Raw genomic sequence first — 26,122 nt, 5'->3', positions numbered from 1 at the left:
ATTTATCCCTTTAAATTACCCGCTAGTATTTCAAATGGGTGAAACCGATGAAGTCCAAGCTCCCATTGCGACTCCAGAGAATCCGAAAAGACAACCAAGCTCCAGGAACTTGAAGAGGAAGTTTTCAGCTGAGGAAGAGGAAGCTCCGCCCGAGAAAAACAACAGAAATGTGCGGTGAGTCGGATCTGCCCCAGTCAGATTTGGTGAGCTTCATTTGATTCAGACTCACTAGAAGGGCACTTTTAAATTATTGTCTGCCAATGTTGTTCCGAAAAGTGATTTTGTAATAAGACCCCACTGTCGCCCCCCAAGTGTCGCCGGAATTAGCCCGGAACTGATACTATCGAGCCATAACTTTTACCTTGCTGATAATACAAGACAACATTTAGCGGTAACGTTATGCTGATAGCGGCCAATGTGCTTTAGCTCGCAAAATTAATCGTACACACTTAAACCGCACAGTGGCGTAAATCATCCACAGGACACACAACCAGCACTATGAGTTTTCCAGTAGTCACTACAATTTTTACGTTTCACACTGCGTCCATGTGTTTTCAGTGGCGTCAAGACGCCACTAGATGTTAGCAAAGGGCCGTTGTATGTTCTGCTCTGATTCGGATTTTGTTGGCGTTTTCATCATCCATTCAAATTCTATATTTTAAGTCTTTAGTTCAACTAGTATTGTTATATAGTAATGTAGAGAGTATAATGCTTTTTGTATAGATATCCAGTAGAAATGCATCGCTTTATATATTTATAACTATCAGCTGATTTCGTAAAAAGTTTGTATGTTGAAGTCTTAAAATACATAGTCTCAGATACACAAACCACAAAGACCCAATTACATCAATCTGTTTTTCATATTGCACAGAACAAAACTGTGACTTTATCCCTAATCTCCTGCCTTGAATTTGCCTTGAAAGGATCACTTGACAGCCTATGTTATATACCATGTTATAATATGAATCCGTCAATTTGACTTATTAATAATTAACGATACTAATATGAAAGTCACCTGAACAAATAGCAACTGATAAATTTTTGTTAAAGTTTACACTAAAAACTAATCACAGTTTATTGGTCCATCTCTTTTAATGGCCTTTTAAATTCCTAACACAGTACTCATAAGACAGTCCTGCCTCTATTTATAACTTTAGAAATAAGGAAACATAAAGTTTTTCATCACGGTTACTGTATTCTGGATCCAGAAAACACAACCGGTTTCTCTATAGGTAATTTATTGGCCATTAGTATGACCCAGTCAGGTTCCCTATTTCATTTATAAAAATATATTAAGACATTTTTGGAAACGTCTCAGAATGGTGGCTAAAATAATAAAAATCGGTATGTTGTGGGATATTAAGCCCCTACGAGTGTTTGTATTGGATTGTCCATCAAAGGTTTTCCATTTCGTCTGCCAAAGTGTCCAAGCCCTGCCCAATGCCTGACTAGCTTTGCAGACAAACATGGAAAAACATCACCCAGTACACGACCTCCAAAGCAAGGTTTATGGAAAAAAAAAATGAGGGAAAATAAAGCTTGATTTCCCGAGAGAGATTGGCATCCAAATGCAGCCCTGGCACTGAAATTCTTTTCTTGTTGAGTGATCTTGTTGCCAAGATCAACGGCTTTCGGGCTTGTCCCTTCAGGGGTTGCCACGGCGGAATGGGTTCCGCACGTTGATTTGACATGTGTTTTTACACCGAATGTCCTTCCTGCCGCAACCCTGACATTTTATCCAGGTTCGGCACTGGCACCAAGGTGGCCCTTGCTGGCTGGGCAGGGCCACACCTGGTGGGGTAGAATTCAAATTCGCTACATCTGCATCGCAACCCAATGCTTTACCACTGAGCCACCGGGCCCCCTGATGGAGTTACTTCCCACAGAAGTGAATACTATAAAGCAGCGTGGTTAAAATATCACGTTAAAATGGGAGGAGACAGTTGTAGGTGGTAACGTGGGGTTTGTGCCTCGTAAAAATGGAAATACTCACTTCATTTAACACTTCATATAGCAGTATCATGCATATAAACCTTATAATATAATCTTAACCTATGCTCTGCCTGCCAGCATCATGACCATGGTTAGTGGGTGTGGGTGCAGGTGGGATAACTTAGTTTCAGAATTGGCCAGCTTTGACAAACAAGGGTAGGGCTAACTGGCATACTAATACACTGACTCATGGGCAGCACTTTCCTGCATAACATCAGGTACAGGAGGAGATATAACCTTTGTCCTATGCTTGAGGGCAGTGGTGGTGCTATTGATCACGTATACATGGGAAGTTGCATACACAGGAGCTGCTAACTTTTGAATACCTCATTGTATGTATAACTCGACATTGGACCAGAGTACACTTAATGAGATAATTAGGATCAGATAATATTACACACAAAATACTTAAATAAAACCACTGCATATTTGCAGCCATTGTTAGGAGCTCAGCTTCTTACAGCCCCAGTGTTCAGTTTCAGACATTTAGTTGTTGCTCATCCCTCCACAGGCTAATTACAAACAGTAAGCCGGGATTTGGTTCCTTTCCCTTCAAATACCAGAATACAAAACTGTTAAAATTGCCACGTTAGCTGTTTAAAGGATCGACCTCTTTGTCCAGTCTCACCTACAACTGGGCCAACTTTAGTTTTTGCTCAAAAACAGACATTCACGGATATATAAGACCTTTGTGATAACAGGCTCTAACAAAAACTTGTTATTTTATATGTTTCCTGCAGCCAATCGAGTTCTAGTTTACTTGCACGTCTGTGTCGAATTTAAAGCAATTTCGTCAAGGCCTTTCTGAGATATCCCGAGAATGGGAGCCTGTCACCTTTTGGATGACAACCTTACCTTCTCAAATCATTAACAAACTATCTTTCTGTACTCTAGCACAACTAGCTCATAATCAGTTGTTTAGCTTAAGCTGTGAGTTATTAAGTCAGTGAGCGGAACAGCAGTTATGTCGAATTGCTGCAGTCTGTCATAGCCTGCAAGCATGAGACATTGGCTAAGGCCTCGGCCGCCAGCCAGCTGCAACACTTTTCATGAAATGATTGTGGCCGCAGGCTGGTTATTGGCCAGTGCTCGACATTTTTAGTGACATGCACTGAGTCACAAAGGCTGCCTGCTCATCTGGAAGCGCTGCATTTCACAGAAGCCTCTGCCTTACTGCAAAGCCAGCACCCAGGACATAGCCCTGTTCCTCTGTAACCAATAACTGCTCAGCATCCTGCGTCATGCGCTGCAGGTTGCCAGCTGGAACTGAAGTAGGGATGTTGTGTCCCCCCTGGGCAATAAGGAAGTCCTCAGTTATTTAACATATTTGGCTAACCTTTGAAATAAGCTCAAATAATAGCTCAAAATTGGAATTATAGATTCCTGCGTATATGAATCCATAATTTCTCATCAGCAAATCCCTTGTGTTTTCAGGCTAAGCTGAAACCTGAGAGTCTTTGGCATTTGTTGCATGAGAAATTACTGAAATGATGAGTTGATTGTCTGGCTTATTTCTGCCCTGAGCTGTACACCACCACCTTAGCTACAGATACATACGCTATCACAATACTTTGGGTCAAAAGACAACGTTGTAACATGTCACTTTTTGTCCAAACAGTACAAACCCTGTTTGTGTCATATTTGCTAAAAGTTGAAAAAAGCTTAACATTCTACAGTTTAATTGATTGAGTTTAGGTGTTGGAGACTTTTGCTTGGCTTGAAAGTAACTAAACCTTAGTTTATTATAAATTTACTTTACTACTCAAACAATTAATTGCCTTTTGACGGACATATTGAAATGCCAAAAGAGAGTTGATGATACCGGATTAACTATCCTTTCCCAGTTTTTCAGCACTCTGACAGTTAAATCTGAACAACACCTGCAGTGACCTTTTCAGTCCCTACATTGCGCATAGGACACCCAGGGAGCGTCACTCTTTAGTGGGTGGTCCCCACATGAGCCTGCAGGGCTGACTGTAGGAAGACAGTTGCTGTGTCATTATATATATATATGTGCTGCTTGAAGCAACAGTAGTAGAGGGACAGTATTCGGCTTTGCCTTATATGCAGCACTTGCCAGACACACGCAGAACAAGTGTTTCCCAGCAGCTCGACATTCTCCAAATGTTGAAGCTTTTTAGGTCCCAACATCATAGCCGCCCCCCCCCCCGTCTTCAGTATAATCTAAACTGTTCTAACAACTTTTATGATCAATTGGGTAATGAGAGCTGAACAATGTAGATGGTTTTGAATCACTATTTCATGCGAACTGAATGTGATTGTTGCTTAAATACTCGACAAGTAAATGCACAACTACTGTAACAGGACACAGTCCCCTCAGTTTGCAGTCTGTCAAGGCAGTGCACGGCCTTTGTAATCCATTTCCCAACTTTTATAAGTGGCACAGTAGCTTAGCCTTGTATGGCAGTCTGAGGCATCGTCCTGATTGAAAGTGTTTCATCAGCGTGAAATAGTGCATCATTTCAAAAAAAAAGTTTTTTTTGTTGACAAATTCTTTACGCAGCTTTGCTGTTTTTCTTTTTGCTTTGTAGCCAGTTATTCACTGAGCATGATGTGTTGTGTAACTGTCCTCAGTGTAGCCTTATCCGACCCGACTTTGTTACGATACAAAGAGAAGTTGTTTGACGTGAGAAGGATTTGTCAGTATGTGAAGCAGAGTGGACAATCCCACTGTGGATTCCCAAAAAGGGAAGACCTGTCTCCTTTCAGACTATCCTGACAAAAATGGACATTTGGGGGGGGGGCTGTCAAATCTTCAGGAGGAACTAAGGTGTTAAGGATTCACCCTCGAAATGTCGCTGGGGCATTTTGTTCTAATGGCAGCTCAGTGGATGATGGTCCAGGATGTAGTCCAGAGTTGTGATCCCCTTTCCTGTTGCTACACCATGCTGAGACTGTGGTAGGTAACAGGAGGTGGATGTTGCTATAGGACACCACCATTGTCCCAGTCCCAGTACCCTCTCATATCCATATGAATCCTTTACCCTCACTATGACACCACATTTACCAACTATTAGGACTTAAGCCCTGTTTGGACTTCATGGGTGGCTCATATCAGTTTTGTGCTTCCTTTTTAATTTATTTTTTGCAGCACGGTGAGGATCTGATTCTGACCCTCACTTCTCTCCTGTATTTTTGTCGGTGTACAGCTCACTGCGAAGAGGAAGCTCTTTCACCTTCCTCACCCCAGGGCCACAATGGGACTTTCACAGTATGGTGAGTAGAGGTTATAAATGGATTTTAGATTTTTAAAAATCCGACGGGCCCACAATAAATCCTCTTTCGTGAAGGTGATAATGTTCAGATTCATTTGAAACTCTTTTAGAGGAGTTGATTCAGCTGCTTTATGATCATTGTGGCTGATGGCTTCATATATACAGATGTGATCAAATAAGTAATAGAAACACCTGTGAACAACTTTAAACACTACAGCCTCTAAAACTATCACACAGTTAAAAAAAAAAACAATATTGTAACCTTCATGAAATGAGGATTTATTAGAGATGATTAGTTTTAGCTGTGTCCAACTGTCTGTAATTTATGATTTAAAAATACAGTAAAGTATTTTATCGGAGATTCTTTTTGTTGTTCTACAAATAATGCTTTAAAAATACAAACTATCTATTCTGGTTCTAAATTCATTGAGTTAGCTCAATGCTAATACTTTGTTTTAAATAACTTGAAACAATTCAAATATTTGCAGTATTTATCAAATGTTAACTAAGTTGACCATATTTGTCTCATTTGTTTTTATCCAATTGCATTTCATGAGAAGCAAAAAAGGGAGATGGGGACGTGGGGGACATATCTGCCTCCCTGGTCTCTGAAGATCAGCATTGGCCAATGACAGACACATTAGTCAGTCTTTACTCTGTACCCCTAAAACAATTCTCCGAACAGAGTGGGACCTTTTGTCTTTTAGAATCTCTCAGTGTAAACATTCATATTATGTCAGGAAATTAAATAAAAACAATCTGAAGCAGGACATACAGTAGAAAGTAGTTGTTGGATCCAAAGGTCCTGCCAAGTCATAAAGCATACAATTAATATGAGTGTTGTTTACACTGAAGATCTTTGGACCTGCTCATCCATTACCGTAAGCATAATTATATTTTGTGAGAAACACTCTATATATTCCACAGAAGCCTCTCTGCTTTACGGTAGTCCAGCCGTCAGCCTTGTTTTCCTCTAACCATCAACTATTCAGCATCCTGCATCATGCCACGCAGGTTGCCAGCTGGAACTGAACTGGGAACGGGGTTTATTGCCCTCACGCGGCGTGTCCTATAACCCCTGGAACACAAGCAGGGAGCTACTCAAGTATTTACCATATTAGGCCAACCTTTGAAATATGCTATAAGTGCATTATGGAAAAAAAAAGCCCATCAACATTTCTTTGCTTCGTCATTTCAATTAAATATATCTCCAGTGCAGCTATTTACGACATTAGTATTAACTCAGTTGGGCAATGTAGCATTTGTTGTAGTTGTTGTTGTTGTTGTTTATGTGTTAGTCACCATCCTGCTTTATATAAGAAAGTGTCAAGCAGCAAGAAAATACCCTGATTTGTTTATTTCATATAAAATGTAAGAAGCATGCATGATATGCAAAATGATTATCCACATTTCCCGTCAGGATATGACTCTAAGCTGGTTTCTGGCTTACTTGTGTCTTGTCATGCAAACTTGGAGAAGCACCTCTTCCCGAAATAACGGTAGCGCTGGTTGTTGTCACAGTGAAGGAAGGCATCTTGTTGTTGGCCCGCAGCCACTGTGACCAGAAAGTCCAGTCGGGAGGACAAATGTCTGAAGGAATCCATGTTTACACTTTGGACGAAGCTAATAACAATTAAATTCTTCACAATGAAAGTTTTTCCTGCGCGTTGATGATTTACCCCTCGCTGTGTTTCTCTGTTGGTTCATTGGGTTGTAAAGTTTTTATAGCTATAAAGATAATAAGTCTTAATAATTGAGATGCAATAATAACACAAGCCCTCTGACACATGAGTTTACATCTATTTTCTATTTTAAATGTTGAAACATTTATATCAACCAATATTTCTATTTAACAGAAATGCATAGCACCATAAGCCTTTCGCTTTACTTGCCCCAGTCATTTTTTAAAAAAAAAATTTTTTTTTTTAGAGGTTTTCTCTCCCTGTGGTTCAAGTGGTCATTCTGTTCTATTTTAGAGTTTTCAGGGACGATCTGCGACTATGCTTTTGGGGAAACTTTGCTTTCCTTCTGTTTCAACAGAGTTACAGTGTCCTAACTTACTATCCTATCTGGGGCATATGCATTTGTACAAAGTCACACTAGAATTTGCTATATAGGATAAAATGAGAAAATGGGCAAAATAGGTTTAATTTTAAAAAAAAATGTAGGACTTGTTTTCTAAATGAAGAGGTATGGCTCATATTTCTCTCTGTTTGCAGTCTTGTCCCTTACTGAAACTAGGTTTATCATTTACATTGTAGTTAAGACGTCGGCTTACTTAAGAAAGTCGACTACATGCATTTAAAGTGTTTACTAAACCAGGGCCTGTTGATTTAACCAGAAACAAAATGCTGCATTAAAAAAAAAAAATTGATTTCTTATCTTCCTCCTGCCAGCGGAACACAATGGCAAAAACCTCGAAGCGACTGGCCTGCGAGTGCTTTAGAGTCAGCCTTAAATAAGATGAGTTGATTAAAAACAGATTAGGCGGCAAGCAGCATGACGAGTATGTAGGTATTCCAAGGTTTACAGCTGCCTAAAAACACCCTCCACTGAACTGTTGATGGGAAAGTATAGGTTAGGCCAACAAGTCTTTATCTTGTGCCAGGCTGCCTTTGATTCGCAAACATGGAACACTTAGCTCATCTACCAAAACCATGTGGGCCTCATTAGGTGTCCCTTTAATTTACTTCCTCTCACCCTATTTTATCTGTCATTTGTAAATTGCCAAACAGCACACAACAAAAGAATCTTGGAGGAGTTTCATTGCCGCTCTTATCTCAAAGCCCTGCCACTTTAAGCTCGTTACGTATTGCCAAGGCTTTGAGAAAGTTTAGTAAGGTCTTTGGACTTTAAAGTGGTTAGGATGGTTTTACTTCTAGCTGGAGCAGGTCGGGGGTGCGTTGGCCCCTGGCGAACTTTGGAAGGACGCGTGGCAAACATTCCCGAGGCGCTTGGTGCATTCTCTCAGACTACATTAGGCACGAGGCCTCGAGGGGGGCTCTCTGTCTTGGCAAGAATGTGAATCATGTTTGTAGCACAATGCCAAGGTGGAGCACATCACACCAGACTTCTTTCTGGTGGAATGTGAGGTATAATTAACTATGGTAAGAGTCACATTCTGAGCTTTCTGACTCTTCGAGCAACAAGTTCAGGCAGCCAGAGATGTCAGCCTCATGACCAGTGATAAGCAGCATTCCAGCTTTAATCAGACGACGGGATTTAATGTGGTTGTCAGCTGTTGAGTCGTGTCTGGCTTTTCCTGCAAAAATGTCTAATTGTTGTGGGAAGGACTTGTCTATATCAATAGGAATTTGTAATCAAACCAACACTGACTTCTCGTATGCAGAGTGAGTGTCTGAAGATTCCCCAGCATCCCACCAAAAGCATGGATTTCAACCTTTGATAACACATAATGCATCCAAGGTGCAGCTCTTCAGTGGATGCTCATTAATTTCAAAGAGAACCCAGCACAGCTGCATCATCCCTGCGCGACTACACTGCCCTTTGATGTTCTTTTGCAGTTTATCAGTATTGGATTCGCGCCTAGTAATAACACGTGTCGAGTATAATGAACTTTTTGCCTGTTTTTACTACCTCTCTGCGATCACATCTGAAGTTCATCCGTTTTTATCTTCTTTCAAGATCCATATCTTAGGTCAAACTCAATTTTCAGTTTCCCCTCACTTTTTCAGGAAGGAAATACAAACTATAATGGCATGTTAGCTATTTGGACATTAATCAATGAGGATAAAACATGTTAGTTTTAACATATACAGTTACAAGAAAAGCATCTCCTTCTCTCTTTTTTTTCTGTAAATGAGACGGGGTCTTGATTTCTACCCTTTCAAATCAATAATGCTCACGTTTTACCACACACAATAGGCAGATTGCTCTTTTTCACTGGTTTGCTGATTTTCACTGTAGTTTTGGGACCTGCTTGAAAATGTGATCATGTTTTAGGTTGTGTTTTTGCAGGAATAGAGAAAATCCTGAAGATTTTATAAACTCATATTTTACCATCAACTGTTTTAGCTACGTAAATGCATTTTTTTAATGCGCCCAGAATTCATGTAGCGCCACACTCCAGCCTGTGGCTTTTCTGTAATTTACATGTCACTGAAATGGAGCAGAACAACATGAGAAGGAGAGGGGCTGGGGGCTGCTCCACCCAGCCTGTTGTGGTGGCCCCCTCCCCCTAACAAAGCAATTTTCCACTGTCTCTCCCAACTAAGTACACATTTATGCAAAAGTGTGTTACATAAGTCAATGGCAATTTTCTATTTTTATTTTTTTTTAATTTTAAGTTTTGATTTGCAGACAAAATCTTCTGTCTTTGAATGTCGTTATCTTACTCTGTCTTTCTTCTCACCACACTATATAAATTAAACACTACTTGACTCAACCCCATTTCTTTTACGTGGACCAGAGTGACCCGCTTGTCAGGCCATGAGGTCACGATAATAAGACACTGAAATTGTATCTGAAAGGATGGAAACCAGGAAATGAGGCTGTTTTCTTTTTGATTGTGTTTTATGTACAAACCATTGTCTTTTGCCTTAACGTCCAAACTGTCAGACTCTCCCCAAATGAGCAACAGAATAAGTGGATCGCTGCAGAGAAGGAGGTGTGGATACTGACTCAGTGTATTTACTCTGAACCAAGCCAACCATTTGAACAAGTTGTTGATTGGGGTGTGTTATTCTATATGCAAGCTGCTGACAGAGAGATTTCCAAAGGTGACAGTAACAGGAAGGCTAATTTTCTCCTCCTTTTCCTGCTGTGTCTGTTTTTGCACAGAGATTATGTAGAAGACCCAGCTTAAGGCAATATTTAACTTGGAGGGAGAATTCACACTTAGCACGCACGTTTTACGGCCAATGAGCTGCTGACCGAATTTGACCTGCTGATCTGTGCAACACTATTCCGGCTTTTCTTAGCCTATTTGGTCATTTAGATGTTTTTATAGCCAAGTGTCAATGTTACACTTGTATATATTACTTCAGCACACTGATTCTGTCCACAAGCTGCGGGATGTGGACTGTGCAAAATCTGACTGGGTGACTAACACTACTGTCACGTTACGATCTACAGGCGCTTTAGAGAGTATTCAGACCTGCTTCATTTATGCATACTTTCTATTGTGTTTCACATTTAACATGACTGCTATGTCTGACCACTAGTCTACACTCAATAACCCATAATGAGAATGTTTAAAAAACCATGTTTTTCTAACTTAAAGTCTGTGATATAATGTGAAAATGTGTAGCCTTACATGCATAGTGTTTTATACTTTCCAAGTAGTAAATTAGAATTTTTACATCAATATATATATATGGTAAGAGTTGTGTTTTTGTTTTTAAATAATTTTACATACGCTAAGAGGTGGCTGAAATGGTTGAATCCTAATCTGTTTGACCTGTCTTTGAAAAGCCTAACAGAAAACTAAAACCAGTCAATCACTGTTGAGTCCCTTCATTTCATATCTGGATTGCGTCTGTAGTTTTATCTAATGCCTTGATAACTTGTCAGCTCATTGTTTGAGTAGTTTTAACAGTAAAGGGTTGTGGTGAAAGAGAGAATTCCAAAATCTTTTTGTTTATCACACATCGTTTAACTGCAACAGTAGCACCAGGCATGGTGGGAAAAAATTTGATTGCTCCTAAATCCTAATGGATTTGGGAAAACAAACAGCTTGCCAGAGAGGAAGTGCCTCACACCCTAACCACTTCAGGTCAACACAAACAAAAGCACATCTCAGCCATTAGATGTGAACCATCCCTGACCATTACAGGTCTATTTCGGTCCTCCTCACCTCGCTGAACAATCAAGTGTTGCTGTCCTGCTTGTCCACCGAGGAGTAGTCTTGCTTAAATGCTTAATGGTGCACAGTAATGAACCCTGGGGGCCTCTGATGCTCTCAAAGGTTTTACTACACCAGCCACAACAGGCCGGGCTGCTCTTCTCACCTGCTAACTGACAGACCACATGCAGGTGGTGAGATGTTAGCTGCCTAATTAACCCTTTCCTGTTTTCTGTAGGACCTCCAGCGGTGGGCATTGTATTTTTACAACAGCACTACAATAGGATGGGTGTAAAGTTCCCTGCATGTAAGTCTGATCTAGGCACACAGACGAGAACGTGTACTACACCACAGAGCAAACCCCCCCCTCTGCATGTTAGTAGTTTTCATATGCAAAGGCTTTTTTTTTCCTTAGGTTCTCCACAGAAATGCAGATTAGATCTCGAAACAGAGGTCAACAGTGGGATACCGCAGACTGTAGACGGAAGGGAGAGTCAACTGAAGAAAATGGCAATGTATTAAGTGTGTATTCCACACTTACCTGTTCACTTCTTTTCACAGAAGCGGAAACACAGAGAGAAGGATGACAGCGATGCAGTCAGCCTGTGCAGCTTTGATTTTAAGGTAAACCTGGCCTTTCTTTAGGCTACGTAGCCTAGCGTTTCCTACTCATCCTCTTTTTCCTGATTTGCAGTCATTATGGTAAAACGGATCTAATAGAATAACATTTTTAATTTTGTTTTCTTGTATGGTTTTCACTAAAAACTGAGTTTACTCAATATGACCTTGAGTGTTCAAATTTAAAAATTTAGGCTTAGTGTGTTTTAGGGGAAGTCTGACCTATGTGGAGACGCCGTTATATCAGTGAACAGACTGGATTATTTTTGTGGCAGATCATTGTTTTGTTTGTTTGGTTTTTTTACAAAATCTGAAAGAGGAACCGGAAAAAGAGTTGAATGTAGCTTCCTATCGTGTACAGGCAGTATGTACAACATCATTTTTTTGTTTTTGTTGAAACAAGCAATGTGTGGAGAAGTAAGCACATGATGCACTTTGATACTCAAAGCTGGCTAATTTCTATCCTAGGACTGCTGCTTTATTACATATTGATATTTTGTAAGGGAGAGAGTCACCGTTTAGAATTAGAAGATGTGGTCAGTTCAGCCAAACATCGTATGTTTGCACATTTGGTGAGATGCTGGTGATCTTCAGTTGCCAGTTTGTGCTTGAAGCCACATTCAGTGCAGCTCAAAGCTGCTATAATCTTTGACCTTGGACTGCTATTATGCCATAATTGTACGTTTTTTGTCTTTTTGTTTTTTTTTCATGTGAGACTGCACTCATTTAGATTTAGAATATGAAGAGTTTATAAAATTGAGTCTGTCTTGGCTGCCTGGTGGCTCAATGGATAGAGCATTGAGTTGGGATGCAGAAGGCTGCAGGGTTGAATCCCACCCCACCAAGGGGGTGTGGCCGCGCCCAGCCATCAAGGGGTTGGGATTCAATCCTGGACAAAATGGGAGGTTTTCTGTGGTCATTGTGTCTTATGGGTTTGGGTTAATTAAGATGTGTATATATGAGTTTACCGATTACATCATCAATGACATCACATAACTGCCTTTAAAGTTTGCCTAGTCAGTTGTCAGGAAAACTATGTTTTGTTTACGACTATTGGAGTTATTGGACATACTAGGTACAAATATTGAAGCTAACGGACCGACGTGGGCTACAATGAAGTAGTGGAGAGCAACAAGGTAGTAACAGGAAAGTTGAGCGTGTAGCTGTGGGGGTTACACAGGTACCATGTTTTGTGGAATTGTTTTGAGAAGCGTTTTCTGTGGAATTACTTTGTTATTTCCACTCAATAGGAATGAGGGATTAAGTAAATGTTCAGTGTCATACAGGGATCTCCTTAGTGGATCATTTTTGGACCACCAGACATGACTAAGCCTGCCTCAACAGGATGGTTGCTGCAGGAAGCGCATCCGATGTACCAAAAAAACAAAACTGTCTGTAAATTTGTTCCAGTGTTTTCTGCACTTTACCTTTTACCAGGTGAGACAGCGGTGACGTCAGCAGCGTGTTAAAGCATGTTATATAGCATGTTAAAATGTTAGTTAATACTGGGAGAAAAAGCTGCAGGACAGTTAATATGCAACATGTGCTACTACGTGGTTGACTGACGGGAAAGATGCTCTAAAACTGAATTTTGCCCTTTGGCCTATATGTTAAATTCCATAACAAGTTCAGTTTTTAATGGGCCAAAACTTGCCTACAAGGCTGATTAGTAAAATATAAAAGTTTGTCTTATGTCACTCTTTTTGGTTAAGTCCATATCTAATCCCTTGCTGTATCTCAGGTCTCTTGTTTGTTCAGATGACTAATCTTGTCAGTGGGAGACATCTAGATAAAGCCTGTGTTTGTTTGGTGAAGAGCCTGTTGAGGTTTGCTGGTAGTTGCACCAAAACAGAGATCTGACAGGCAGGACTGGCCAGGTTGGAAAATGTACCTTATTTGTGTGTGTGTGGGTGTAAAATGAGCACACCCACACATGTTGCACACAACGTCAGTGCTGTACAGAAAAACACCCTTTCGATTCAGGGTAGGACTCCTCTAAATGTTGATATGTGAATGAAAGCCTAATTACACATCACTTCTTCTTCTTTTTTTTTGCTGTCCGTGTTTGAAAATGCTGGCTATAAAACTGTGATGTTAACGAGAGGCCACAGGTTAGAGCAGAGAAGTACAGCATGGGCTCTCGCAACCGGTTGGATCAGTTTCTCTGATTTAGCAAAACAAATCTTAAATATCACCGTCTAATCCTCAAACACTGCTGGCACATCGCTGCCTTCTGAAATTCTCTCTCTCCTCAAAATTCAAAGTAATATAAGTCAACAAAAAAAAAAAAAAAAAGAAATTAAAAATTTTGTCAACTTTTATCCAGAAATCTCAATAGCTGCAGTTGATGGTTTCAGCTTTTAACGAAACAGACATGAGAAAATATTACGGTGGCCTGTTAGAGTAGGCGTTTATGATGCTCTGGCATTTTCTACACTGTAACTAATTTTAAGTTTGTTACCTGTAGAAACCTAAGATCCCCTTCTGCCTTGAAAATGCCAGTTGAACTTAAACAGGTAGTTTAGTGTCCTGAGTTTTGTAAAATGTAAAACCAACTAATTTCTATATGATGTTTTACAGTGTAGACAAAACTAGTAATAAAGATATCAGCCAAAAATATTTTCAGATTTGTTATAACAGCACACAACATGTGTGGTTTAATATTGATTGTAATGAAGATTTCCATTTTGATTTGTTTTTAACTTTTCTTGGCACAGCAGAAAATGCAATTAATGTACTTTTTAGTTTTTTGAAAATTCACAAATGGCCTCATAAACACACAAATATGAAATGATTACCGGAGAAACAGGGTATAGATACATTGTTGGGAACAGACAAATGAATGATGTTGAGTGGTCGAGTTTTCTGGAAAGCCTAAAATTGAAACCGCCTTTAAACATCTACCCACACGGAAGAAGGCTTTTTTCCTACCCATAGGCCTTTTATTGTAAACGTGACAATTCCTGCAGTATAATGTCACAATGATGCACTTGTCAGATTTTTTTCGCTTTCATTTTACTGACAGTGAACTGAATGAACACACGTTTCTAGGGTAAAACACTGTATGCTCGTATTGTCTGTTGGCAACAGTTTGCTGAGATCCTGTCGCTCCTGTTCCATAAGTACAGACTGTCACTGGGTAAATCCCCCCTATGTTGCCCTTCTATGACAAATAACTTGCAAAGATTTGTTTTCCTGTTTGTGTGTTTACCAGGTGAAGCTCTATCAGGTCAGGTTGTCCTGTCTAGCGAGCGTCGGCGGTTTCACTGTGAGCCTTAGTTACCATGCTGTGTTTGGTCGCAACCAGGGCTGCTGTTGGGTGTGGACACTGACTAACCCAAGACTTAAAATAAAATCTAAGACTGTGAGTAACCTGAGGATCGTTTGAGAACTATGGTTTGCATTGTTTCTATCGGCCGTTTTGTGATTAGATCACTCTCGCCAACTTCTGTCTCCTTTCATCTGTATTTAGCTGCAGCCACAGAGGGGTGGAGGTATTAATAGTCCTCTGCCATCAAAACAGAAACGTCCTAGATTATATTTTATCAATCAAGCTTAAGAGCCTGAACTAGAAATATCCATCCTTCTATTACCTAATCAGCGCTTGCACTCAAGGATCACAGCTTATTGTATTCCTGAATCCACTGGGAGTGTTTTCAATTTAATGGGCAGAGCACTTCTTACAGATTCCCTTTTGATAATCTCAGTGTTTCTTTAATATTCAACGTGGACAAAAATAACAAATGCATATACTTCCAAACAGTATATGCAGAAAATAGTGCGGTGACCCTAATTAAATGGGTAAATTCTGTATGAGAGGAGATGGACCCCAAGCTCCATACGATCATCGGTAATATGAGTGTTAAAATGCATCAGTGATGCACTTTGTGAGAAGATAAAAACATCAAGGATCACAATCACAATGCACTGGATGATTTCATATGCAGACAGTAATGCAAACCGTGATGGTGCCAAAAGTCTGCTTGGAGATGCTTATTTCTTTCTACATTTTGAATTCTAAAAGTTGTTGTTGCTGCTGACCTCGATCAACAGAGGGCAGCGGAACCTCCACTCTGTTTGAAGTCAGCACTTCTTATTTCTTTGCACAAAGCTGTCTGCTCTTTACTTTCCACAATACTGTAATTCAAGATTCAGACAACTTTATTGATCCCATATGGAAATTGTGTCGCCTTGTTTCTGATGCATTCCACGTGAAAAGTAGAGGAAACACTTCCACCAAACCAAGACAGTAAGTACAAACTACTACAAACAATAAGTAAGAAAACAATAATAATAATAATAATAAATGAAATAAAAACCTGTCTCTGGCACAGCACAGGTCAGACGGCGGTTAAAACTCTACCACTTGCTGCATTACTCATCCCACTCTGAAACAGTCTGGGAAGAAAGTGGTGGCGTGTAAATCATCACTGCACTCCAGCTGCAGTTCAGTGTGACTTGGGGCAAGGAAGCGAAGCAGGTCTAGCCATGTAGTATTTGGTTTTTATAGTGGCTGCACCAGATGTGCAGCTGATTCAGCTCCAGGTCTCCCCATACAGAGTGAGTAACAACAAGACTGTACGTAGTGTCTTCTCAAGGCACACGGAGACTACACACAGACAGATTCATTTTTAATTAAATTGTCTCTGACTCCTCAGTCTGCTGTCCCCTTTCTCAAATCCACCCAAATCCAGATCCTTTTTATTTTTACTCTGTAGTCATTTGATTTTTAAACCAGCTCCACTTGATTTTGAAGGGTCATGGGTGATGTAATCCAGATTTAGCATTCTGTTGGTCTGCGGCAGATGAGCCCAGACCACTTCACAGACCCAAAGAACAAGGTGTCAACACACACACACACACACACACACACATATACACCCCCGATCAGCATCTGCTTTTTCACACCGACACGCACACAGCAGGAGCAGCAGCATGTGGACTGTGTGCTGTTTCACACCTCCCTGTCGATCCAGGAGGATGAAGTAGACTAGTCCGTTTGTCCAAAACGCAAGCAAGCAGCATTGACACCCGGCACCTCCACATTAGCTGCCGCCTCTGAGCTACCACCTCCACTTTTTGCTGTGCATTTGTGGCACCAGCTGTCGCGGGTGTGGAGGCTACAGGGAGGGTCGTCCTTCTGCAATGGGTGTGCACACGTGAGAAACAACAGGTTTGATTTCAGTTTTGTCTTTTACTGAAACTGGTGAATTTTTCGCTCACTTGACCACATCAGACCAATCAACACACGGGTGGCAGTTGCCCCCTACCCCCTGCTGGTACTCGGTACACAGGTTTCAGGTTGAGTACGCCACTGTGCTCCTGCAATTGATATTCTAATTGATCACCCCACCCCACCCCCCCACCCCCACCGCAGTTTAGCTGATGAAACTGATAACGGCTCCTTTTTGAAACAAAGAGCACAAACAATGCTCCGCAGAGCAGAGAAGGCTGTGATTAATTAGCTAACAAAAAAAGCCAAGTAACATCTACTCTGTAACTGGTATTTTCAACTGATACCAGACTTGGTCCAAAATTAGACTTTAGAATCAATTTAAACATACATTTTACAATATTGACTTTAGTGATCAGTGTAGTTAAAATCCAAACTAGTGAACATTAAATGTCACCTTTAGACCCTGCAAAATGAACATTTGACTATGATAAATTAAAGATCACAGTTGTTTTATAAAATAAAGTCAAAAACAATGTATTAATATTAATTAGTCAGTCATCAAGGTTTTTTTTTTTTGTCCAAAATGCTAATTTTATTTAATCTACAGTCCAGAATCCAACAATATTTCATTTCTAATGATTAAAACAGAAAAGCGGTAAACGTTTTATTACATTACAAGCAGGAATTGTTTATCTTTATATCAACCATGCAATTTATCACAAAAGACTAACTTGCATAGCTTGAATTTCATTAATTTAAAACAACATACATGATACAAATTCTAAACAATCAGATTGACATAAACACCTGACTCCATGGGATCCATGCGAAACCTGCAAAGTGAGTGCAGGAAGTCAATTCAAGAGGCAAACCATGGCTCAGTTGGTTCTACAAATGACAGGGCGACTGATTCCCAGTTCCTCATGATCCCCTTGCTGAAGCGTCCTTGGGCAGAGAACTAAGCGCTAAGTTGCCCCTGTCGGTTTGTTCCTTAGTTGTAAGTTGCTTTGGATAAGTTTTTCTAAATTACTACTTGTAAATGCAATGTAAATGTAGGACATGTGTTCCTCACTCTGACTCCATGCAAACATGAATCAAAATCAGAAAATAAAGAAAATTTCAATTTAGTTATTTTTCTTTTGTTCAAGCATATTTGCCATTTTAATTTGATAAACAATTGTAAAAATAGTTCTTAAAAAAAAATAGTTATTCTTTTTTTTACTTACACTTGATTTTACTCTTGTCTTTGATTGTTAAAGTAATTGTTAAACTGCAGCATCAATAGATTTGTTTGTGACTAAATGTTTCTGCTAGTGTTGTGTCACAGACATCTGCTTAAAGCCATTTATTTTTTCCAACTTTCCCACTTATCTTTTACTTTCGTTGCCCTTTCCTTAGTCTTCTTTACCGTCTTTTTCGTCTCAAGAACTTCTTACTAAACGTAATAACAACAGCCTGCAGAGAGAATCTCCTCTCTTCCAAGTAAACCGCTGTCCTGCCTCATCTTTCCCCATGAGGGCTGACCTAAAGCTCCTCCCCATCTCCCTTCCCCATATAAAACCATCTCTCCCTCAGTCCACCTCAGACCAAAGTTTTGAAAGTGCCTGCCTGTGAGAGGCACTTTCACAAACCCCAGCCAGCAAGGGAAGAGGAAGATTATGTATTTATTCCGTTTTTTTTTTTTTATATATATATAGGTTACTTTCACACAACCCTTGGATTACTTGGAGCTAACTTGTCAGGATTAAAAAAAAAAGGATTTTGTTGTTTTACTGAAAGCTATGGTGGCTTACGATGAACTGGGTAGCTTGGTGCCTATCAAACGGACTCTGCAAGTGATAGACTACCAAAACCAAGCCAACAAAGAGTTAGAGGTGAGATGCCAGAACACAGACAATGGTGGTGGGATTAGGTGGGATTTACTGCTTTGTTAGGCTCTTACTTGCACCTGGTCTTAAATGTTTGACCGGAACTCATTTCGGTGAAGTCATATCTTTGTGAGTGAATCAGCACCTTACCCTGTTTTTATCTCACTTGGGAACACAGCGCTTGTGTGTGTGTGTGTGTGTGTGTGTTTTTACTTGCCCTGTGCCTGTAAGATGAGACTTTGAACTTTGTGCGGAGGCACTTTAAACAGTGCTTGAGATACTGGCTAACCTGGACATGTTAATCACGGGATTTCACTGCAGCTATGCTGTGTATTCCCCAGTCTGTTCTTCAATATGCATCCCAGCAGGCAGCTGTGCCTTTAGTGGCATATGGAAAGATCGGAACAGTCAGTAAAATTAAAGCGCCACAAACAGTGAAGCAGCAGGCGGTGAACGCTGTGAACAATCCTGCATATTCTTAGCTCAGTCGTGCCTGGAACTACGTATAATCTCTGACTTTTGAAAGGTAAAGCAGGTTGATTTTGATGCAAACTCGGCACCGGAGGGTATTCCTTCAGTGGCAAATGCTATTAAAGAGGAACTGGTGTTGGATACCACGTGTGCCTTCTGTACTGATAAAAGTTATGACTTTGTTCCTATTTCGAGGTTTTTCGGAAGCAATTTCAGGAAGATGTGGTTTCATTGACAGTAAACCACTCGGGAAAGAAGAAGTGTAAGAACAGTTCATTCAGGGAGTCTTAATACTTGCACGGTTGAGAAAGTAGCTTGTGAGAACTTCCCCTTAAAAATCGGTTTTGGGTTTATGAGGTTGTTATCTTAGGTTAGAGACGACACACGTAAAATGATGTATGTCTGGAGGATCGTTGTTGCACTGATAAAAGTTTTACAATGCAGCAACACAAAAAAATCTGGATCTGTCCGCTTGTATGACCCCACTGATTTCTTGGGTCAAACTGGCAGATATATTTATTCGCGGTCTGTCTTCAGTCTTTCGCTTTATAACACTCGGTGGGACTAGTGGGACAACACTGTGTGGCTGTTCTGACCCAATGGGCAGACCCTGACCACAGCAGCCCGTGTCTCAACCACACAGGTCACACCAGACTGAGCAAATCTGTTCTGCAGCTGTGTCTACAGGGACCAGAGCCTCAATGGCTGCTCTGTTTTCCAGGTTCTCTGAGCCAAGACGAAATCCCATTTGAGCCGAGTCAGGAGAAGAAAACAAGCAGCAGCGTAGTGCTCGATTTATTTTTTTATTTTTTCGAGCAAGCTTTCATTAGTGTATGGTTCTTAAAACACAGGGCGGTGCATATTTTGGAAATGCTGATTACAACCGTGGCTGTCATGTTTTTGAAGAAGTTCTTTGGGCTGAAACCATTACCTCAGATCTTCAGCTCTTTGATTCCACTGCCCTGTTGGTTTTGGAACGGGGCCAGGCCGTCCTCTCTCTCCTGCCTCGAGGCTGTGTAAGGGGAGGAGGGGAGGTGGAAGTCACCTCGCCCAGGTGTGGTGCGGCTCTCACGCGAAACTTGTTGATGAGCCTGTCTCAACTTGCACCCATTGGCAAAGCTGTACACCCCCGTGTGACGCCGCACTGTGTAAACACTACAGAGGGGACACATTCACTGTTTCACCCGAGTCACAGTGGTGGTCTGTTTTACCGAACAGTCCTGACATGCCGCCACACTGTCCTGGACTGTTTTTTTTTAACACCCCCTGGGAAAAGCAGTTAAAGAGCTGCACCAATCAGGAAGCATTTCTCTCACACTGTTTGAGTGATGGAGCAGATTATTTTTTTGAGTGTGGTTGTAGGTCGGATAGCAGCAGTGTATGTGTGTTCGGGGAGGGGGTGCTGAACAGCTGAGAGTAGGGTCTTGTGCATTCCTGGCATTCCACCGGACCCCCCTCCCACAGAGCTCATTGGACTGGCCTGGTTCAAGACTCTTCACATGATGGAGCCAACAGCTGCTGGAGCTGCTTCCTCCTCTCAGTCTATCTGCTGCTCCGCCAGTCTGTCTGGCTGTTGCTCAACCTCAGCCCCAGCTGCTCCTAGTTCCTTGCCCCAAAGCAGTGTCCATAATGATAATTTATGGCTTGACTTGATGTGTTCTATCAAAAGGGAGTCACAAAGGGCGGCCTTGCTGCTAATGTGGCTGTGAAACAGGCTTTGCTGATTGATTAGTTCTGAATGAAACTTGTCACATATATAAGCCTTGACACTGATTTATTTATTTTTTAAAATCTTTTCAGGAACCCAGCAACAAGCGCGTCCGTCCTCTCGGCAGGGTGACGTCGCTAGCCAATCTCATCTCTCCGGTGAAGAATGGGGCCGTCCGGCGCTTCGGCCAAACCATCCAGGTAAAGTCCCCGTGACATTCACAACAACTCATCAACTCTTCACTGCTTTGCATGTTGTATGAAACAACATCTCCAGTTACAACATTTCTGACATCTGGGACTTCTCCCTACTCACAGGCCTCTTTCCGGGGCGATGGCAAGTCGCCGGGTATGCCTCAGAAGCCTTACAGCAAGGCAGCGGCCCCCACACCGCCTAAAATGAGGAACAGCACTTTATGGTCGGAGACTCTAGACATCCACCAGAAGGGAACTTTCTCCACCAAAGAGATCAAGCGGCAAGAGGTGAGAATCAGCACTGAGACATAAAAAAAATACATCAGAAAAGGGAAGAGAAAGGATCAGAGGTAGTGAGATAACTGCTAAGGCAGGAAGTGTCCTGACGGTGGTGAAATGAACCTGTTTAGCAGACTGGTTTCACGTAGCTCTGCACTATTTGTTTTGAGGAGTCTAAATGGGGCTAAAAGTCATCCAGGATTTATTTCCAAGTCTGTGCAATCTCACATAAAGTCGACAAGTCAACAAACTGTTGCTCTCCTACGGTACCTCTCCCCTTCTACTATGTATGTTATGCGCCTTGGCTTGATGTCAACAGGGGCAGACTCTGTACAGTGTTAAACAGGGAGAGCTAGAAGGAAAGGCCAGAGAGGCCAAACCAGAGAGTCAACCTCAGTCAATTGGAACCCGAATTAGTCTAATGTCTGTCGGTTGCAATAATGTAATGATATCCTCATATGTATTTTGCTAAGAAGTACTATGTTTCCTCCTATCCCGCTCTAGGCCATATTTGAGCTGTCTCGTGGAGAACAGGACCTGATTGAGGACCTCCAGCTTGCACGCAAGGTTTGTTCTTCTAGACCTCTAAGGCTTATAGCGAGCATATAAAACAAACAGATTAAATCAAAGTCTGGCAGGGCCTCCACACAGGCAAGCCAGGAACTATAAAGAGACAGGAATTATTCATCTGTCTTTCTCTTGTACCCCTAAAGCCACTGAGCTATTTTTTCACTGAGCTATTTTTAGGATCCACCCACTCTTGGTGTGCTATGATGTTATTTGACTATTTTGGCTCTCCCTCCCTGCAGGCGTACCATGACCCAATGCTGAAGCTTTCCATAATGTCCGAGGAGGAGCTCACTCACATCTTTGGCAACCTGGATGCCTACATCCCTCTGCACGAGGACCTGCTGGCCCAGCTCTCCCAAGCGACAGGATCGGACGGGACTGTGGGCCAGATTGGACAGATTGTCGTCAGCTGGGTAAGTTTCACCGAGTCGCCAACTGATTCTGTCAAGACTCTGTTTTTAAATAAGGTAGCAGTTCTTTGAAGTGTCTCTTCCTCTTCTGCAGCTGCCCAGGTTAAATGCCTACAAAGACTACTGTAGCAACCAGCTGGCAGCCAAGGCCCTGCTGGACCAAAAGAAACAGGACCCCCGGGTGCAGGACTTCCTGCAGCGCTGCCTGGAGTCACCCTTCAGCAGGAAGCTGGACCTATGGAGCTTCCTGGACATCCCACGTTCCCGCCTGGTCAAGTACCCACTGCTGCTCAAAGAGATACTGAGGCACACCCCACCAGAGCACCCCGACGCTGCCAGCCTGGAGAAAGCTGTAAGTCTAAGTTACTATTGTAACACGGGGGCCTGCGTTATCCTTTGACAGACCATCTCAAAATGCAGCTGTAAATTAACTTTATTGCTTATGTGTTCAGATCACCGTCATCCAGGGTGTTCTGTCGGACATCAACATGAAGAAGGGAGAGTCTGAATGCCAGTACTACATTGACAAGCTGGAGTATCTGGACGACCGGCAGAGGGACCCTCTCATTGAGCAGTGCAAGAGTCTGCTGTGTCATGGGGAGCTGCGAAACAAAAGCGGCACGGTAAGCGAAAGCCTCTTTCGCTCATCAGTACACTGGCGTTTGCTGCCTCTTGACACAAAGATGCGAGTCCATCTTCTATCGGTGCTTTAGTTTGAATGCTTTTTTTTTTCTTTTTTCTTTCTACTAGAAACTGCATGTGTTTTTGTTTACCGAGCTGCTGGTTCTGACCCGACCCGTCACAAGGAACGAGCGCCAGTGTTTCCAGGTTTACCGACAGCCGATCCCGGTCCAGGATCTGGTGCTTGAGGACCTGCAGGACGGAGATGTCCGAATGGGCGGGTCCTTCAGAGGTGCTTTTAGCAATGCAGACAAAGGTGAGGATTGTGTCCGAACTGTAATGAAGCACTTAATTAGCTTTCTATCAAATATATCTAATTGGTAAATCACTTCTTTTCCCTTTCTCCCATAGCCAAGAACATTTTCAGAGTGCGTTCTCAAGACCCAAGCCAGGCCCAGTCACACACACTGCAAGTCAATGATGTCTTCCACAAGCAACAATGGCTCAACTGCCTCCGTAGTGCCATTTCTGTCTACCAGCCTCTCAGTGAGCCTTCCACCCCCAGCCCCCCCACAAGCGGTGCTCGCTCTAAACGCCGACCTTCCTCCGTCTCTGCAATCATCCACATGGAAGAGGCAGATGAGAATTGCCAGCAGCCGGCCTCTGAGTCCGCCCCCAGCTCACCGTGCAACAGCACCACCCCAACGTCCCCCTCATCCCCATCGTCCCTCTCGTCCTCTTCGTCCTCTTCGTCGACATCATCGTCCCCACTCTCCACATCACACAAAACCAAAAAGGACAAGAAGTCTCTATATTCTTTAGGGAAGCGAAAAGAGACAATGGTGTGAACGGAATTGCAAGGAGAAAACGGACTCTTAGGTGGACATTTGGTTCTTTTTGTACATAAATGTTAAAAAGAACAACACGGAGAAACGTGGGACTTGTATTTATGTGTGTCTGCGTGTGTGTGTATTATTACAACAGTGTTCTCTGTTACTGTCCTGTTTGGCAGCTATTTACCTTACCCCTCCATCCAAGTGCATCCCCCAGAGCAGTATTTCTGAAGAGATGTGCACAGCTTCTTCCCCCTCTGAAAAGGGAAGCGAATACAGATTTCATCCATGAGTCTGTGTAATGACTTTGTGGATTTCTTGACTAGAGAGGCGGAGCATCAAATCCTGTTTACTATTAATTTGATATTTAAGCATTATTTTAGACTATTTTGGGGAGGTCTAATGAAAGTTTTACATTTTTATATTCTAAAATTGATTGTAGTTTTTATTTTTTATTTTTTTTAGGTATCATAAAGCAGCACTGTTTTAGCTTTTAGGTGGCGTTATTTGAAATGTTGGGCGTGTTTCAAGAGGCAAAAAGTGAATTCTCAAAAATGATGAGATCGACTACAGAAAGCTACAACATTCTTTCTAAAAGTGTGCTTTGCAAACGGATGAGAGAATAGGTCTTATTTTTATACATTCCTTAATTGACAGACATTTTAAATCTAGAACACAACCGAGGCATCAATTTCCTAGTCATAACAAATTATCAGTTGTGGAAATCATGTCTGTAAGGACACAAATAGTTTTGTTTTAAACAAAGAATTTTACTGAGCCATGTTGGTTTATAAAAAAAAAAAAAACCCTGACTTTCCAGAATGACACTTTTCAGTGTATCATCTTGCATGGAGATTAGTTTGTGTTGATTCAGTAGGATATGTTGACCTGTCCTAAGGGATGGAGCGGTTGTACGTGCAAAGGAAAAGAGAATGTTGACTGAAGGCTGACGTGAAAAGAAATGAGATGGATAGGTGTGTTTTGAAAAGGAAGAGATTGTTAATGAGATGTTAGACGTTCAACGACTTCCTGTATAAGTTGATGTGATGTCTTGCTCATAAGATTGTAGAAATCAAGCAATGGTAAAAGTAAGTAGGGGAAGGGAGATGAAAGAAAAAGGTTTTTGTAAGTGTGCACAAGATGTTTTTAATGTTGAGATGGTTAAAGATGGAAAAAAGGGGCAAGTTGCTTGCCCTAAACTAAATGTAATAAAATGAACAATAAAGATCTGTGTAAGATTTGCATCTAAACTTTTGTTTTCATCTTTTATTTTTATTCATTCTTGCTTCTGGGAAAAGTGTTTTAAGAAGTGCCCAAAATGTACCCATTGATTTATAACTCTGCATAACTCTTAACTAAACAGACAGTTCTATCTAGAAGCCAAGAACAACATTTCCAGTGGAAGAATTATTCAGGATTTGCTTTTTCAAACTGCGACATCTCTGCCCGATTCCCATTCGAGTGAACACACTTGTTGACATTCTTTGTCTGACGTGTGTTTAACATTTGGACGGCTTGATAAATGGTCCACAAGAGTCGATCTGTTTAGCAAACATATTGGGGTTTTAAAGAACACACGACGCAAGATGGTTAAGAGATCAGCAGAGAGAAAATGCAGAGAGAGATGCTTCATTTCAACCAAAGCGCAGACACTACTCGCAGTTTTCTAGAGTAATGTCCTCGTGTCTGCCTCTCGGAAACTGAGAGCATTCCCCAACCATTTGCTCATGCTCTCCACACAGACGCCCTTTGACTTTAATGAAAGTTGAACAGGTACCAGCGTTAGAGAGAAATGGATGTTGTTAAGTTCCTGGGCAGCGAAGGCAGCCTGTGACGAACATCGAACCGCAGCCAAACACAAACTGAGAAACTGGGGTAAAAGTAATCGTGCTGCATGTCATTTCACTGTAGTTATGTTTAGTTATAAATGGTCTATTCGTCCTCAAGACCTTTGACTTTGTTTGAGAGCTAATTTTGCAAAAAGGTCCCATTAACGCCTAGTTAATGCATTTTTTTTGTGTCCCTTTAGCACATGGTTGTTAAATGGAGGCGTATGGGGCCAATAACTAACTTATTGTCTTGCTTTCCATTGCACTTATTCTAGAGCACAAAAGGTAATTAAAATGTCTCTTGAGACACATTATCTTTTTTTTTTACTAGCGAGAACTGCCAAAAGTGACAACATGGTTATATAACAAAATGTGCTTGATTTCCAGAGAAAGACAGATTTTTAGCGCCTGCAGAGATAATTGGTAAAGTAATGTTCTACAGCAATGCGAAGATCACGACGGTCACGAGATGGTGTTGAGCTGTGTGCAACGCAAAACGAAAGTATCAAAGCAA

The 26,122-nt window shown here is 41.5% G+C and overlaps 1 protein-coding gene across 2 annotated transcripts; it reads left to right on the top strand.

Annotated features, from left to right (window-relative positions):
- Positions 1-19: 19 nt before the first annotated feature.
- Positions 20-25,029, top strand: LOC137106537 (neuroepithelial cell-transforming gene 1 protein-like). 2 transcript variants are annotated; one of them, XM_067489970.1, is made up of 11 exons: positions 20-174; positions 5,163-5,229; positions 11,593-11,655; positions 20,965-21,072; positions 21,190-21,354; positions 21,850-21,912; positions 22,155-22,328; positions 22,420-22,677; positions 22,778-22,948; positions 23,076-23,262; positions 23,358-25,029. In XM_067489970.1, the coding sequence occupies exons 1-11, from the start codon at positions 35-37 to the stop codon at positions 23,792-23,794; spliced, it is 1,833 nt and encodes a 610-aa protein (XP_067346071.1). In that variant the 5' UTR covers positions 20-34; the 3' UTR covers positions 23,795-25,029. The 2 variants fall into 2 exon arrangements, with proteins under 2 accessions (XP_067346071.1, XP_067346072.1); XM_067489971.1 differs by lacking the exons at positions 20-174; positions 5,163-5,229; positions 11,593-11,655 and adding an exon at positions 18,407-18,699.
- Positions 25,030-26,122: the final 1,093 nt, after the last annotated feature.

The sequence above is a fragment of the Channa argus genome, chromosome 21 (genome assembly GCF_033026475.1).
Source record: "Channa argus isolate prfri chromosome 21, Channa argus male v1.0, whole genome shotgun sequence".
NCBI classification, from domain to species: domain Eukaryota; kingdom Metazoa; phylum Chordata; class Actinopteri; order Anabantiformes; family Channidae; genus Channa; species Channa argus.
Note: the sequence above shows the minus strand (reverse complement) of the source record. Positions and strands in the feature narration are given on the sequence as shown.

Bases quoted from the DNA above. Each gene is read 5' to 3' on its own strand.
- LOC137106537 (XM_067489970.1), top strand. From the start codon at position 35: ATGGGTGAAACCGATGAAGTCCAAGCTCCCATTGCGACTCCAGAGAAT. The intron at 22,329-22,419 runs GTAAGTTTCACC...CCTCTTCTGCAG, and splicing joins GACAGATTGTCGTCAGCTGG to CTGCCCAGGTTAAATGCCTA. The intron at 22,678-22,777 runs GTAAGTCTAAGT...TTATGTGTTCAG, and splicing joins CTGCCAGCCTGGAGAAAGCT to ATCACCGTCATCCAGGGTGT.